The sequence below is a fragment of the Carassius auratus genome, chromosome 5 (assembly GCF_003368295.1).
Source record: "Carassius auratus strain Wakin chromosome 5, ASM336829v1, whole genome shotgun sequence".
NCBI classification, from domain to species: Eukaryota; Metazoa; Chordata; class Actinopteri; order Cypriniformes; family Cyprinidae; genus Carassius; species Carassius auratus.
This window is the reverse complement of record NC_039247.1, coordinates 9,518,068-9,533,249: the sequence shown is the minus strand read 5'-3', so window position 1 is coordinate 9,533,249 and position 15,182 is coordinate 9,518,068. Positions and strand designations below refer to the sequence as shown.

The 15,182-nt window shown below is 38.1% G+C and overlaps 1 protein-coding gene across 3 annotated transcripts in view; it reads left to right on the top strand.

Moving 5' to 3' along the window:
• Positions 1–15,182, top strand: part of LOC113074164 (collagen alpha-1(III) chain-like) — a 17,567-nt gene extending 2,385 nt beyond the window's left edge. Inside the window, exons 9-47 of one of the 3 annotated variants that reach the window (XR_003280602.1) lie at positions 32–85; positions 221–265; positions 965–1,018; positions 1,218–1,271; positions 1,352–1,405; positions 1,501–1,554; positions 1,649–1,702; positions 1,797–1,841; positions 1,935–1,979; positions 2,346–2,453; positions 2,571–2,624; positions 2,706–2,759; positions 5,364–5,417; positions 5,531–5,638; positions 6,034–6,087; positions 8,552–8,659; positions 8,796–8,849; positions 8,966–9,019; positions 9,128–9,181; positions 9,381–9,434; positions 9,515–9,622; positions 9,706–9,759; positions 9,908–9,961; positions 10,084–10,137; positions 10,327–10,380; positions 10,468–10,521; positions 10,603–10,656; positions 10,762–10,815; positions 10,903–10,956; positions 11,092–11,145; positions 11,218–11,271; positions 11,768–11,785; positions 11,885–11,938; positions 12,036–12,098; positions 12,269–12,389; positions 12,468–12,574; positions 13,825–13,902; positions 14,047–14,176; positions 14,259–14,397. Coding sequence is in view for 2 of the 3 variants with exons in the window: in XM_026246921.1 (XP_026102706.1) it covers positions 32–85; positions 221–265; positions 965–1,018; positions 1,218–1,271; positions 1,352–1,405; positions 1,501–1,554; positions 1,649–1,702; positions 1,797–1,841; positions 1,935–1,979; positions 2,346–2,453; positions 2,571–2,624; positions 2,706–2,759; positions 5,364–5,417; positions 5,531–5,638; positions 6,034–6,087; positions 8,552–8,659; positions 8,796–8,849; positions 8,966–9,019; positions 9,128–9,181; positions 9,381–9,434; positions 9,515–9,622; positions 9,706–9,759; positions 9,908–9,961; positions 10,084–10,137; positions 10,327–10,380; positions 10,468–10,521; positions 10,603–10,656; positions 10,762–10,815; positions 10,903–10,956; positions 11,092–11,145; positions 11,218–11,271; positions 11,768–11,785; positions 11,885–11,938; positions 12,036–12,098; positions 12,269–12,389; positions 12,468–12,574; positions 13,825–13,902; positions 13,994–14,176; positions 14,259–14,414 (2,643 nt within the window). In the remaining variant the exon portion in view is untranslated. Of the gene's footprint in view, positions 1–31; positions 86–220; positions 266–964; positions 1,019–1,217; positions 1,272–1,351; positions 1,406–1,500; positions 1,555–1,648; positions 1,703–1,796; positions 1,842–1,934; positions 1,980–2,345; positions 2,454–2,570; positions 2,625–2,705; positions 2,760–5,363; positions 5,418–5,530; positions 5,639–6,033; positions 6,088–8,551; positions 8,660–8,795; positions 8,850–8,965; positions 9,020–9,127; positions 9,182–9,380; positions 9,435–9,514; positions 9,623–9,705; positions 9,760–9,907; positions 9,962–10,083; positions 10,138–10,326; positions 10,381–10,467; positions 10,522–10,602; positions 10,657–10,761; positions 10,816–10,902; positions 10,957–11,091; positions 11,146–11,217; positions 11,272–11,767; positions 11,786–11,884; positions 11,939–12,035; positions 12,099–12,268; positions 12,390–12,467; positions 12,575–13,824; positions 13,903–13,993; positions 14,177–14,258 lie in introns of all 3 variants that reach the window. The other 2 variants (XM_026246921.1, XM_026246931.1) reach the window with 2 other exon arrangements.

Sequence of the window (15,182 nt, the reverse complement as noted above, 5' to 3'; positions counted from 1 at the left end):
TTGATAATATATACTTTTATATTTTTTGCAGGGTTTAAGAGGTCCAGTTGGTGATGAGGGACCAGAAGGAAAGCCTGGTACACAGGTTCCCATTTCATACATTTAATATCAAGTTTTATATATATCTCAATCATAATGATTTATCATATATGAATCTTTGCTTTACCATTAGCAAAGTAAGACATTCAAATTCTGTTGAATTTATGTATCTGTCTTGCAGGGTGTTTCTGGTTCAGCTGGAAGCCCAGGGGATAAAGGACTTGATGTATGTTTCTCCTCATCAATAAAATTATACTGTGTGATATATTAGTCAATTGAAATCGGACTTCTGCTATGATAAAAGCTTGTAAAGAGTGGTCAATAATGATAACAGATGGTTCTTTAAAAGAGCTATTACCAACATTAGACCTCAGAGGGATGAGAAACACTTTATACAGGCATGTCAAGGTCAGAAAGATCACAGAGTATTCAACTTTACAAGGTCTTAACATCCAGTTGGGTTGGTTCTTCTGTCATGCAGGAATGAGCTGTTTCAGCATGACAGCAAGTGTCTGAAATGTGTTTTAAATGTCAGATATGGTGTTAAACTGGTAGACTGATTCATACACACACACACACACTCAATGGCCACTTAATTAGATACACCTTGCTAGTATCGGGTTAGACCCCCTTTTGCCTTCTATGCTGCTTTAATTCTTCATTGCATAGATTCAACAAGGTGTTAAACCTGATGTGATCCATTATCATTTGAGAAGATCCAAATGGCATCTTTTTATCATTTTAATTTAAAAGGAGTTAACAGGGTCATGTAACACATTTGATTAGTGGCTTAGAAACAGTTTACAATCCTTAAATATTTGTATTACTTTTACATCAAACAATGTTCATTGTGGACTTTTCCAGTCTTTCACTCATTTTTTTATGTCATATATCAAATATCTTCTGGAATCTTTGTCATCTAAAGGGCTTCAAGGGCATGACTGGAGAACCAGGAAAACAAGGCCACCCAGGCTCACAGGTGATCACAACAACAGGAGAAACTGATTGCTAGGACTGTTAAAAATGAGTAGTAATACCTCAAATGTAAAGTAAAATAATGTTCATGTTTTCCTTACCATCACAGAATTTATAATTCATAACTATATTTGCACCTGTTCACTAACATCTTCTGAAAACACAACTGTTCATCACCAGCTCACAGTTTCTCTTCTCATTAGGGCCTATCTGGACGACCAGGCCAGGATGGCATCCAGGGCCCTCCTGGTGAGAAGGTAAGCCTTTCACAGCTTTGTTTTGCAGTCAGAACATTAATTATTCAAATAATACACCGTGTTCACATGTTTGTTGTCAGGGCTTTACTGGAAAACCAGGCATGGCAGGGGCTCAAGGGCCTGTAGGCATGTATGTAAGTGGCACTGTCCTGCATAAACGACTGACATGAAAATTCATGATCAGCTTGTAGCAGGGATTTGATTCTATATGCTGTTTTCTTGTTCTCAGGGTTATCCAGGAGCTACAGGCCTTCGTGGACTGCTAGGTCACATTGGGGAGAGGGTTAGAACTCTCTGCTGTAAATATTTTATAATGAATTTTAATCTGAGCATTCTGGATGTAGTATCACATATATTGTGTGAATGTGCATCTGCAGGGTGAACCTGGCATCAGGGGACCCCTGGGTCCACCAGGACAAAGAGGGCCACCTGTAAGTTGATTTGCATGTCATTAAGTATCATTAATGTGATGACATTTTGGTAATTTCTTCTCTAAAACAATTGTTACCTTGTTAAACTTGTAAGGGTTTCTCAGGCATACCTGGTGAGAGGGGCCCACGTGGACCACCGGTGAAGTAACTTCTCCATTCATAGAGCCAAATAATTGAATCGCACTATTTTTATATTCAGAGAGGTTATCGATATGTTTTCAAAAAATTTTAGGGTCACCGAGGGGAAACAGGACCATCTGGTTTGCAAGGACTGCCAGTATGTAGCTCTCAGTTTGAATCATACATTTAGATTTTTGAGAAGTAGCAAAAAGTTATTTTAAATTATTATATTTAATAATATTTCTGTTTATATATCTACATGTATAATACACCATTTATTGTGTGTCTATTATATAATACGTATTATTAAATAGTATGTGCATTTTGTATTGTAATGCACATAAAGTATATTAATTTCTTTATATTTGATATTAATTATAAAATAACGTAATGGCCTGATGATGATAAATATTATGCTTTTTTGCACCATGATGTAGCAGTCAGCACTGTTAACTGTGAAGTGGTCATAGCATGGGACAACTTGTTGTACATTGTGTGTGTGTGTGTGTGTGTGTCAATTCAGGGGCCCTCTGGTCTGCCAGGGACTGAAGGTGTAGCTGGGACGCCAGGCCCCTCAGGGAGCCAGGGACTTCGGGGGCCACAGGGAAAACAGGGACCAGTTGGATTGCCAGTGAGTGGGTACCCCTAATTTTGATTATTTATTCTATCTATTTTTTTGGATTGTTTTCAAAGACATTTAAAAGTAAGTTACAATCTGAGATTCTGATCAAATTCTGCTATTCTTTAGGGTTCACTGGGAACAAGTGGAATGGTTGGTCAAGCAGGAGAGAAGGGAGGGCAGGTATTGTAATCATTTCAATTAACTAAATGAGGTTACATAACACATGGGATTAAGCATCTGATTTATAATGTTCTTCTTTAGGGTTTGCGAGGCCCTTCAGGCGACCATGGATCTTTAGGATTGGATGGAGCACAGGTCGGTTCATTTCAATATATGCAGAATTAACTACTATTAGATGGCTTCATGTTTGCTTAACTACCTCTTTTCTTGGGCATTTTACCAAAAATTAAAGCAACTTAATCTCTTTTTCAGTATGTTTTTAACAAAGGTGGGAATATTTTACATAGCAAAAGTGCTTGAGATTTTTGTTGAAGGGGTCATTTGATGTTGCTAAAAGGAACATTATGTTGTGTATTTGGTGTAATGCAATGTGTTTATGCAGTTTAAGGTTCAAAAACACATTATTTTTAACATAATGTACTTTATTGTTGCTCCTCTATGGCCCGCCTTTCTGAAACGTGTAGATTTTTACAAAGCTCATCAGTCTGAAAAGCGAGTTGTGCTCTTATTGGCCAGCAATCCATTGTGTTGTGATTGGCTGAATACCTCAGGCATTTGACGGAAATGTTACGCCCCTTAACGTACGGTGATGGCATTTCCCAGCATGACAAGACAAAACCAATAAAACCCATTACAAACTAGACTTTTGTTGCTTCTATTGGGAAGCGCCAGACTGTCCTTGCAAAGTTGTTACTGCTTCACTTTATAGCACAGCCTTTGAGCACAGACCCATTGTAGGCTAGTCTGCAGGTTCAGGAAACGGTTCTCCATAAAATGCAGCAATGCTGTGGTCTTCAACATGGTGGCGGTGGCAAAAACAATACAACAATGAGAATAAAAGTGACGCCTTCTATCTTCGCGTGAACATTTGGGCAGTGTTATGCAAATCTTCCCACAACAGTGGCGGCTTGTCGGGGGAAGGCAGGGGAGGCAAAGCTTCCCCAAAATTTTGAGGTGAGAATGGGAGGAGTACAATTTAATGTGAATAAAATTCCCAATTTCAGTTCATATAACAGAATGTGTATTTTTTGTTTATAATTTCACAGCTGTAATACCATAACATGTTCCCGAAGTTGGCGCCAGTTTTCTATTGTGAATGTGCCAGATCTGCTGATGTAATTACAACCGCTAGGTGATAGAAAATGGTAGAGATGAGCTCTTGTGCCTCTGTTGATAAAAAAAAAAAAAAAAAATAGCCAATCATCATTGAGTGTTCACATTCAGCGCTGAGGAGTGTTGAGAAAAAAGACGTAAATAATAATAGACGTAAATTACATGATATTAGTTTGAATGTCTCCCGCTGCACTGATAACATACCAAGTACAGTACAGACCAAAAGTTTGGACACACCTTCTCATTCAAAGAGTTTTCCTTATTTTCATGACTATGAAAATTGTAGAGTCACACTGAAGGCATCAAGGGCTATTTGACCAAGAAGGCGAGTGATGGGGTGCTGCGCCAGATGACCTGGCCTCCACAGTCACCGGACCTGAACCCAATCGAGATGGTTTAGGGGTGAGCTGGACCGCAGACAGAAGGCAAAAGGGCCAACAAGTGCTACGCATCTCTCGGGGAACTCCTTCAAGACTGTTGGAAGACCATTTCAGGCGACTACCTCTTGAAGCTCATCAAGAGAATCCCAAGAGTGTGCAAAGCAGTAATCAAAGCAAAAGGTGGCTACTTTGAAGAACCTAGAATATAATATATTTTCACTTGTTTCACACTTTTTTGTTATCTATATAATTCTATACATAATTCCACTTGTGTTAATTCATAGTTTTGATGCCTTCAGTGTGAATCTACAATTTTCATAGTCATGAAAATGAGAAGGTGTGTCCAAACTTTTGGTCTGTACTGTACTTATGATAAGTAGCGATATTTAATTTTTGATCGCCAACAGATTTACCAAGCTGTCATTCAAAAAGTATATATACAAAATAAAAATCAAGGGAGAACACGCCTAAGCTGATTGCATCTTTTAACACAGACTTTTAATGATGGATGTTTAACAGATGGATGTTTGGTTCGAGTGATAGGTCAGGTAAGTGAAGTTATATAATCTTGCTGTATGTGTGTCACTTTCTTTGTTTTCTGACTAAAAGCAAGCAAAAAGCCATTTTAAAGGGGTTAAGCAAATAATAATAATAATAATAATAATCAGCAGGGATTCCCAGACCGATACAATTAGTGTGCCTCCTCCTAAACCCACAAGCCACCACAGTCCCACACAGTGACATAGACATATGGGGGCATGTTTAAACGAGGCGTTTTAGGAGGGTGTGGACATGTTTCTATACAGATCTTCTTTATGCACCAAAGAGCATCAAGTGCTACTTAAATTGCATCATAAGACGCCTTTAAAGTGTGATGCATTAGCTATCTGTAACAAAGTTTGTAGGCGGGCAAAAGGAGGCGGGAACTGGCGAACATTCAAATAAAACTTTAATGATAAAATAAACACAAAACAGGGTGACAGCCCCTCGCAGATGACTGCCGTGCACAAACAAAACCAAAACACAAAATAAAATCCAGGCCTGGTCCTCTCTCGTCCTTCACTGTCTTACTCCTCCCTTCATCCTTCCGGAGCTTTTCCGTGGCACTCGGGACCGGTGAGTGGTGCAGCTGTCACTCATTCTCATTAACTCCACCGGCCTCGCTCCATTCCCATGGCTCTCGGCCCCGCCCCTCTCATCACCATACCTCTTCTTGTTTTAGTAAAATTATCTCTCTCTGCTGTAGGGCAATCCTGGTCCAGTTGGTTTTGAGGGTCCAATAGGGCAAAAAGGGGAACATGTAAGTGGTAAATATTGATAATGGTCCATATGAATCCAGCAAAACTAAGTCTGACAGCTTCCACTTCAGGCTTTTTCCAAGTGAAGTGATTTTACTTGGGTATTTGATTTAAGGGATCACCTGGACCCATTGGTAGGCCTGGTCCAAATGGACATCTGGGAGAACAGGGGCCTCAGGGCTCTCATGGAATTCAGGGCGCACCAGGACCACATGGTAAAGAGGTCAGTGACTTTGATTACATGAGGCTTCAAGTCCCATTATTATGCTACACTACGCTAAATTTGGGGTCATTAAGAGTTTCATTAAACAAATAATTTTATTTAACAAGGACTTTATTTAAAAGTGACAGTAAAAACATGTATAATGTTACAAAAGTTCAGAAAAATAAATAGCATTTTGAAATATATTGAAACCGAAAACCGTTGTTTTAAAATTGCAATAACATTTCACAACAATATTGTTTTATTATATTTTTGATCAAATGAATGCATCCCTGGTGAGCATTAAAGAGAGATCTTTAAAAAATAAATTCTTACTGACCCCAAACAGTACTGTATATCTTAAAAGTCCTTGTTCTTAATTATTCATAATTATGAGTATGATGTTTCATATACAGGGAGGTATTGGACCTCCAGGTGATATTGGAGAACCTGGGCCTAAAGGACAAAAGGTAAAACAATTCCACAAAACTCTTATTTTTAAGTAAAATTTTGTTAGATAAGTAGTAAAGGTGACCAGGTTCTACACATAGTCCGGAAAATACGGTAGTTACTTCACTCTAAGTCATACTTTTTTTTCATAGTTTGGCTGGTCCTGCGACTTATAGTCAGGTGCGACTTATTTATCAAAATTAATTTTACATGAACCAAGTGAAATGAACTAAGATACATGAACCAATAGAAAACATTACCGTCTCCAACCGCGAGAGGGCGCTCTATGCTGCTCTGTGCTCCTGTAGACCAGCCTTTCTCAAACTTTATTCAGTCAGGGCACTTTTTAAAAGTGCCTAAAATCTCAAGGCACCCCGGTGTAAAATATAATTTAAAAACACTGCATGACCCAAATGTAAATGCAAATGTCCTGTTTATTTAGACAGGACAGTAATGAACAGAGCATAATACGAACTGTAAATAACAACAATAACTTATAGCAACTTTATAGCACCTTTAAAAAAAACAGGTTTGCAAAGTAATTCACAAAATAATTAATCAGAGACACAAATGCCATAAAATCGTAAGAGGTGGACCGCCCAATACAAGAACCCAACGACATAAATTTAAAATATTCTGGCTGAGCCCCCAGCGTGAGTTTTTCAAAGTGACCGTTATTAATGTGTCACTTTATGGTTTCCATGGTGACGCGTCATTGCTTGTCACGTGACACCGCGGCAACAACAGAGCTGAATTAATAATGATCTGCTTTTATATCCTTTTCCCTTTTTTATTCAAAAAATGTGTAGATATGGCATGAAATATCTGATTTTCCGATTGTCAAATATATGCAAGTGGAAGAGTTTTGTCCTTTAAACACCTTTATAACGATCGCGTTAGTTGAGCTGTATGCTCGACAGCATTAGTTTGTGCCGCAGATGCAGTTCAGAGAATCGGATCTGTTGGATTTACAACCTTTACTGTCTATGTTTACAACACGTGAATTCATCCACTTCTCCCAAAATACATAAAAGTAAGTGGCAGGTGAACTGGCAGAAGAATAGAGTAAACTTTAAAGTTACTTACACAATGTGTATCTGATATGAATGAAACTAATTATAATGGAAATGATTATTATTGCCTCTTCCTTTGACATCATTGTGTATTTTACAAACTCTAAATGTATTATATATATATATATATATATATATATATATATATATATATATATATATATAGTACTTATATGTCTGAAACCTAAAATAAACATTATGTGGCTGAAAACACTGAAAAGTTGTGATATATGACAGCTCTGAGCGCGCCTGTGTCTGGCTCAGTGCCAGCCAATGCAAAAGCACATTTGAATTTAGCAGTTGATCACGTGATGCACTGACCGTTCTAATCACATGTGTGAATGAGTGATCGTACGTGCGAAAGTGTTAAAAAGATGAAGAATGTATTTATGTAAATTCAAATATATTTTATATATATTTGAAATGTCCGATTTTTTTTTTTTTTTTTTTTTTTTTTTTTTTTTTTTTTTTTTTTTTTGGGCGGCACCCCTGACACACTCAGGGGGCACCCTAGTGTGCCGCGGCACCCACTTTGAGAAAGGCTGCTGTAGACTCAAGGGGCAAGGAACTCGACCGGAAGTTGAAGTCGGGTGGGGGCTGCCATCTTTTAGCAGAACTTCACTTGCGTTAGCATTCCCATTGACTCCCATTCATTTTGGCGTCACTTTGACAGCGAATAACTTTACATCTGAGGCGTTTAAAGACTCCGTTTGTCCATTATTTATTTCTAAAGATACACGACAATGTATAAAGGGCTCCATTACCTTTTATGTTACATTATGGCCCCGTATAAACAGTTTTTGTAAAAAATAGGCTAACGATTGCGTCATAACCACTCGGCTCTCAGTCGCATTACCGTACAGACAGGAGGAGAAGCTCGCAGGCAATTAACTTAATATGGCGTACTGGCGTTACATTTTAAAATACTATACAAAATAATTAATCAGAATACTTACTCCTGCTCACTCACGACAAAGAACTCCCGGCTCAAGCTCGCCGTCTCTGCAAGATTAACGATGGCAGTTTTCACGCACAGCCACTTAGAAGATTTACATCTGTCAGACAGGTTGCTGACGTCGTCAAGCTTCGTTTGAGTCTGCGCGGCAGAAACGGAAGTGCTAAAAAACGCTAAAACTGGGCTTCATTTGTCTCAATTGAGTTCCAATGGGGTCGCTGTGTCCATTTCTTTTACTGTCTATGTGTAGACTACACTAAGCAGCATATAGCGCCCTCTCGCAGCTGTAGACAGTAATGTTTTCTCTTGGTTCTTGGTTCTAAATAAATGCGACTTATAGTCCAGTGCGACTTATATATATTTTCTCCCTCGTCATGATGTTTTTTTGGACTGATGAAACTTATACTCAGGTGCGACTTATAGTCCAAAAAATAAGGTACATTCTTATTCACTTAGGGTGACCCTGGACATCGGGGGTTCTCCGGACGCCAAGGCCCATCTGGATTTGTGGGGGACAGAGGAGATCGAGGAGTGAGGGGGAACAAAGGCTACATTGGTCTACAAGTTAGTGCTTCTTACTGAACATAACTAGTTTCTATTGGGCATACTCTTTAGCTACCTAACTATTGTTACACTGTTCATTTATAATAGTTGTTTTTGAAGTGTATAGTGCTATGAATAGTGATTGTCTCTTCACCAGGGTCAGAATGGATTGATGGGAAAGACTGGTCCATCTGGTTTAATGGGTCTAGAGGTATGATTTTTATATAAGGAGCACTTACATCAACTTGCACTATTGTAGTTTTTGATGGGGAACACACTTTCCGAGGTGGTTGGTTGGTTGAGTCTGTAAGTTGGCTTTCAATGCAGGGTTTGATGGGCCTTCGGGGACCACCAGGACAAAATGGTTCACCAGGCCCAAAGGTATCACTCCCTTTTCTTCCTCAAGTTCCTTTCATTAATGTTCTTTGTAATAGATCAGGATACCTTATGCATTTCCTAATGTACCGAACCTGCTCTTTGTTTCAAAAGGGGGGAACTGGATCACCTGGGGTGCCTGGCTATCCAGGGGATCAAGGCAATCGGGTAAAATCAATGACTGTTTTCCATCATAAAATAGTTTTGGTAAAATAACATTAGAATTATGAACTGGGAACGAGTCAGAGCCACATTCGTCAACCTGCCCTTTATTTGCACACATATCCGCTGCTATATAAGATTACAGGAACTGAGGGGAACTTCTCAATGTCAAATTAAAGTCATTATGTTTTTGTTTCCTCTGCAGGGAGTAGCTGGGCAGAGAGGCTTGCAAGGGGTTATGGGGAAGACAGGAACTCAGGTTAGTACGGCTAACCGTTTCAAGGTAAATCCCGGTTACAGTGCTGGATTTTCAGCTGACAAATAATACTGATATTGCAGGGAGCTGTGGGTCCCAGAGGCTCTGAGGGCTTATTGGGTCCAAAGGGTATGCCAGGACAAGAGGGACCTAAAGGTGAACCAGGAAGACAAGGAAGTCCAGGGCAGATGGTGAGGCTTTAAAATAAAGAAGAACTTTTACAAATAGTGCCTAAAGTCTTCTTGATGTCAGCGGATGATTGTCTCCTGTCTAGGGACCACCGGGCCTCCATGGCACTAAAGGACACTCAGCATTACCAGGAAGGGAGGTAGATTTTCACCACAAAAGTGTCCAAAATCGTTATTTACAGTAAATGTAGAAACTGTAGTTTAGTCATTAATATGTTAAATATTGTTCAAAATTTAGAAATGTAGTTTTTGTTTATTATTTTAATTGCTTTTTGCTGTTATTTTCAGGGACTTCCAGGGGAAATGGGAGCTCAGGGCCCTATTGGCCCACCAGGGCCACAAGTCAGTATTTGTGTGAAATTTATTTTATTTATTTTTTCAAGGAAAATCTGCAGTGAAGTGGTAATTTTCTTTCACCACCTGAAGACCAGAAATGATATATTATTTCTGTTTGAATGTTTTAGGGTCCAAATGGCAAATCTGGGCCTCAGGGAAGGGATGGACCGAAAGGTCAGAAGGTCAGAGTGGTCTAAATCTCATTATTCATCATATGTTAAGATTGAATTTGTAATCTGATATCATTACATTTATTCTTTACTTCTTTAGTTGCTGTGTTAATTTAAAAAAAAATATTACCTCTAATCACTGAAACATTCAGTCTTACCGTAGTATGTATGTAAGGTATGTACATTTGTCAAAATTTTCAGGGAAATTATGGTCTAGATGGACCTTTTGGAAAAACTGGGCGTGTAGGGGAGAGAGTAAGTACAGTGTTAAGGTTTTTTAAGTGTTTTGAGGAAACATTTCCAGCATTAACAGATCAATTTAAATGATTCTTTCACTCTTAGGGGAAGAAAGGAAAAGCAGGTCAGAGGGGTCTCAGAGGACCTAGAGGGGAGAAGGTACTTAAACTGTAAAGGCATGATGTTTTTTACAAATGACTGTATAAGATGTTTTAGCAGCATCTTTATGATGTGTAACAGGGCCGACAAGGAGCAATGGGAAAGACTGGACCTCCTGGCAAACCAGGACAATATGTAAATGAATACATATGGGTTTTCTCACTCTCAGAATTTCTATATTTAAGAAATTCATGTAAGATAATGAGAATATTTATCAGTGGTCTACATGTGTTGTTTCAGGGTTTACCAGGCATTCGAGGCGAGAAAGGAGAGAGTGGGAAAAAGGGCTTTGAGGTTTGGGATTTAATGGAAATGTTATATTAGAACTGGAGGAATGACAAAGCTGAGAACCTTGAGGCTTACTCTTCTTTCTGTCTTTAGGGAGAGAAGGGGGAACTTGGACCACATGGTCCTCCAGGGGGGGATGGACTGAAGGTACCTTCATTCATCTTTATCAAATGCTAGAAGAGACTCAAAAGACTCAAGACACCTGTTAGTATTTGGTTCGCATATATACAGAAATTGTTAGATGATAGAAATGGCTGACTTCTATCTCTCGGTTTATTTCAGGGGGAACAGGGCCTACCTGGGGAAAAAGGGAGACAGGGGCTGAAGGGAGAACAGGTGATCTATATAGATATGCATGTAAATATACAATTGGTATGTAGAATGTAGAGTAATTTGTGCCTCTTTTAGGGGGATATTGGCCCAACAGGTCAAAGAGGGACCCCTGGTCTACCAGGGATGCCTGTAAGTTGTTGTCTTTTTTAAATATATGGAAAAGTAAATCAAAAATATATTATTCCCCAAATAACTGCTTTTTCCCCCTAGAATGAGCTACACAAGTGTTACCCATTTCATTTTTATTTAATTTTAGAATATATATATATATATATATATATATATATATATATATATATATATATATATATATATATATATATATATATATATATATATATATATATATCTCATACATCAAATCTATTTAATGTGTCCTTACTGAAAATATAAAATGTATAAAAAAAAAAAAAAAAAGAATATATTGACCACAAACTTTTAAACTTCAATGCATATTTAGGATAAATATTTGAAAATTCAATTACATAAAATGTATTTTGAGTTATTTAATGACCAGATCCAATAAAAAAAAAAATCCACATTGTGGTCAGTAGCATTAAACACTTTTATACACATATGATACTCAAGTTAAATATTCACTTATGTTCATTTCCCCACTCAACAGGGCCTGTTTGGAGAAAAGGTTTGTGTCATAGGTTAAATACACATTGTTCCCTTATCTAGATTACTTTTGCAGTTAACATTTGTTGATAATGAAATGTGATTTATTCAACTTTTTCAGGGTTTAAAAGGATATCCAGGATTAACTGGTCCCGAAGGAAAGAGGGGACCTCCTGTGAGTTTGACAGTACTTATTTACATTACCTGAGTGATATATGTAAAACATTACATTAATGCATGTGCTGTATTAACTGTCTCTCTGTTTATTTTAGGGTCCACCAGGCCTTCCAGGTCCACCGGGCTTCTCTCTGAACCTAACACTGACTCAGCTAAAAGTAAGCAGCTGATAAGTGATTTTAAGGTTTTTAAATGTTTTGCTCAGAATCCATTCATAATATCAAATTGATAATCACTCTGATGTTAACTCAATTGTTGTGTGACAGAAGTTTTTGTTTTTCCACACAAATCAGTACCTCACAAATGTCTCTACTATCCACTTGTTAAGACCCTGCTGGACTCCCTTCAGCAAGACCTGCGATCCTTCATCGATCCTCCAGATGGCTCTAAGGAGCATCCAGCCACCACCTGCTTGGAGCTGATGATCAGTCATCCTAACTTGACCAGTGGTCAGAGTCATTCTCATGAATGTTATTCTGGTCTGCAGGAATTTTTCACTGATTTTTATTGAACTGTTCTTGTTTCAGGAATGTATTATATCGACCCAAATCAGGGCAGTCCTGCTGATGCTTTGCTGGTTTATTGTAACTTCAGTGCAGGTGGACAAACATGTTTGCCACCACTGCACCCACAGGTAAGTACATTTTTCCTCAGCATCTGATGGTTTTATATCGTGTGATGGAAGAAAAAAAAATATATAAACACATGATAAAATAGCTTGAACACATACTGACTGAAACTTTCAGAACTCAAATCTCACTACTGTCCAAATTGAATGTTTTTGCAAGAAATCTCTGCTCAGCAAGGCTGCATTCACTTGATCAAAAACATTTAGTAAAAACAGTAATAATGTAAACTATTATTATAATTCTAAATAAGTGTTGTCTATTTTACTATATACAAAAATGGAATTTATTTCTGTGATGGCAAGGCTGAATTTTTACCAGCCATTATCCCGGTCTTCAGTATCACATGATCGTTCAGAAATCATTCTAATATGCGATTCGTCGTGTTGAAAACAGTTTTGCTGTTTAATATTTTTGTGGAAACTGTGATTCCTTTTTTCAGGATCTAATGATGAATAGAAAGTTCAAAAGAACAGTGTTTGTTTAAAATAATAAAACCTGTTATAAATGCCAAGTGCTCTTATAAAACTCCAGATGGTGCAGGCTGATGGGTCGTTAACGTAAACTGATGATGTTCGCAGCGTTAAACTACTTGGCATAAGCTGATTGGTTCATGTTGCAAATGTAGCCAATGAGCTTACTGCTTAACATTTAAATGGCTGGTTAGCCAGCACTAGAACAGTTGTCTCAAACATAATTCCTAGAGGGCCACAGCTCTCCGTCCAGTTCCAAGTCGTACCTGTTTGGAATTTTCTAGTTATCCTGAAGCCCTTGATTAGCTGGATTTAGGTGTGTTTGATTAGGGTTGGAGCAATCTGTGCAAAGCTGTGTCCCTCCAGGAATTGAGTGGAAACCTCTGAAACCCTTCACCTTCCCCAGCTCCACCTGTTTAGATCTGCTTCATTTAAATATGCTACTTGTTTGGCAGCACTATGTCTTAAATACTCATAGCACCGTATTGGTGTATGTATTGACAGTAGTAAGTAACTACTTGCAGAAGCAGCAGTGTAGCGGATCTATTCGGCCAAGACCAAATACATTAACATTGTCATATCCATTACCGTGCTAAACTTTTCTGAGATTTGTCATTATAGAAATGTATTTATAAATGCATTTACTTTCACTTTTGAACAATTTATTGCATATGTGTTGATTTAAAAATATTATTTTCTTTAAAAAATAAAATCTTACTGACCCCTTATTTCAAGCTTTTTTGATTAATTAATATTAGGCTGATAATGAGACCTCTCTGCTTCAGATCCCCATGAAATCATGGCTCAAAGACACCATGCCAGACTCATTTACATGGTTGAGCACTATAGATGGCGGCTTTCAGGTATGTAGTTTCCTCAGAACCAGTAACCCAAATAACAAATATTCTCCTGCCATCATGTATTTATCCTTTGCGTAAACCATTGTGTCTAAAGTTTGATTACATGGAAACTGGTGTGGTACAAATGAGATTCCTACGACTCAACAGCAAGTTTGTGAAGCAGAACATCACATTTTCATGCCAGCCAAACAGCCACCAGGCCTCCAATGAAAGAGACATCAAGTTTCTTGCAGATTCAAGAAGACAGAGCTTCTTGGGAACATTACTGGACTGTGAAGTAAGATGACTGTATCTAAATGAAAATGGATTGCATTGTTGTTCATTTAATTTTATTATGTCCCCTTTCTGTCTGTGTTTAGCCTGTAGCGTCCCCGTATATAGGCCCTCGGGAGTCTGTGTTCCAGTTTGAGACTGAAGACCTGGAGCTTTTACCAATCAGAGACCTGGCTTTATTTGGCCACAGCGACACAACAGAACAGTTTCAGTTTACTGCAGGACACGTCTGCTTCAACTAAAACACAAACACTCATTGAGGACTACCCTTACCGAGTAGCTCTCTGCTGAGAAAGGCAGAGCCAAGAACAATTAGCAAAATCAAATCAGGACTTTCTTTCCTCGACTGTTCTCCATCTGCTGAGGGAATGGAGGTTCCTGATGAAGTTTTCACCTTCAGTTTACAGTGTACCTTCAGTACTGTAAACTGATTTGTTGTCTAGTGGCAACAGCAATCAGATGTGCAGCTTCTCATGAGGAGATGTAATATATTGTTGTTTACTGTTTACAATGCTTGTTTTCTGTTGATTATTTATATAATGCCAGGATGTTACTTCTCACTTTAAGAACAATTCACCTCCACAAACCCTGATTTCCTCAACAAAAACAACAACATTCAATTCAGGTTTTGTTGGACCTTCTGATAAAGAGCAATGTGATATACATTACATGACCAGAAGAGTATGAACACTTTAACACCACACTTGTATGTGCTTGATGAACATTTAATTTTAGGTTTGTCCACTCTATACTGCTGTAACAAGTTCTGTTCTTCTTGGAAGGCTTTTAAACATGAGTGGTCATGTGATGGATGTTGCACTCAAATTAACTATTATATAAACGATGTGCCTCAGATATATATCAGGCACTGCATGTGAAGTCTAATAACATGATTTAATTAGTACAAAGAATATTTTTGGTCAAACAGTTGCTCTTGGACCATTGTTTTAATGGTGGATCCAGTGGAATTTACGGTAACACTTTCTATGAAGCCTGTATTTATAATACAT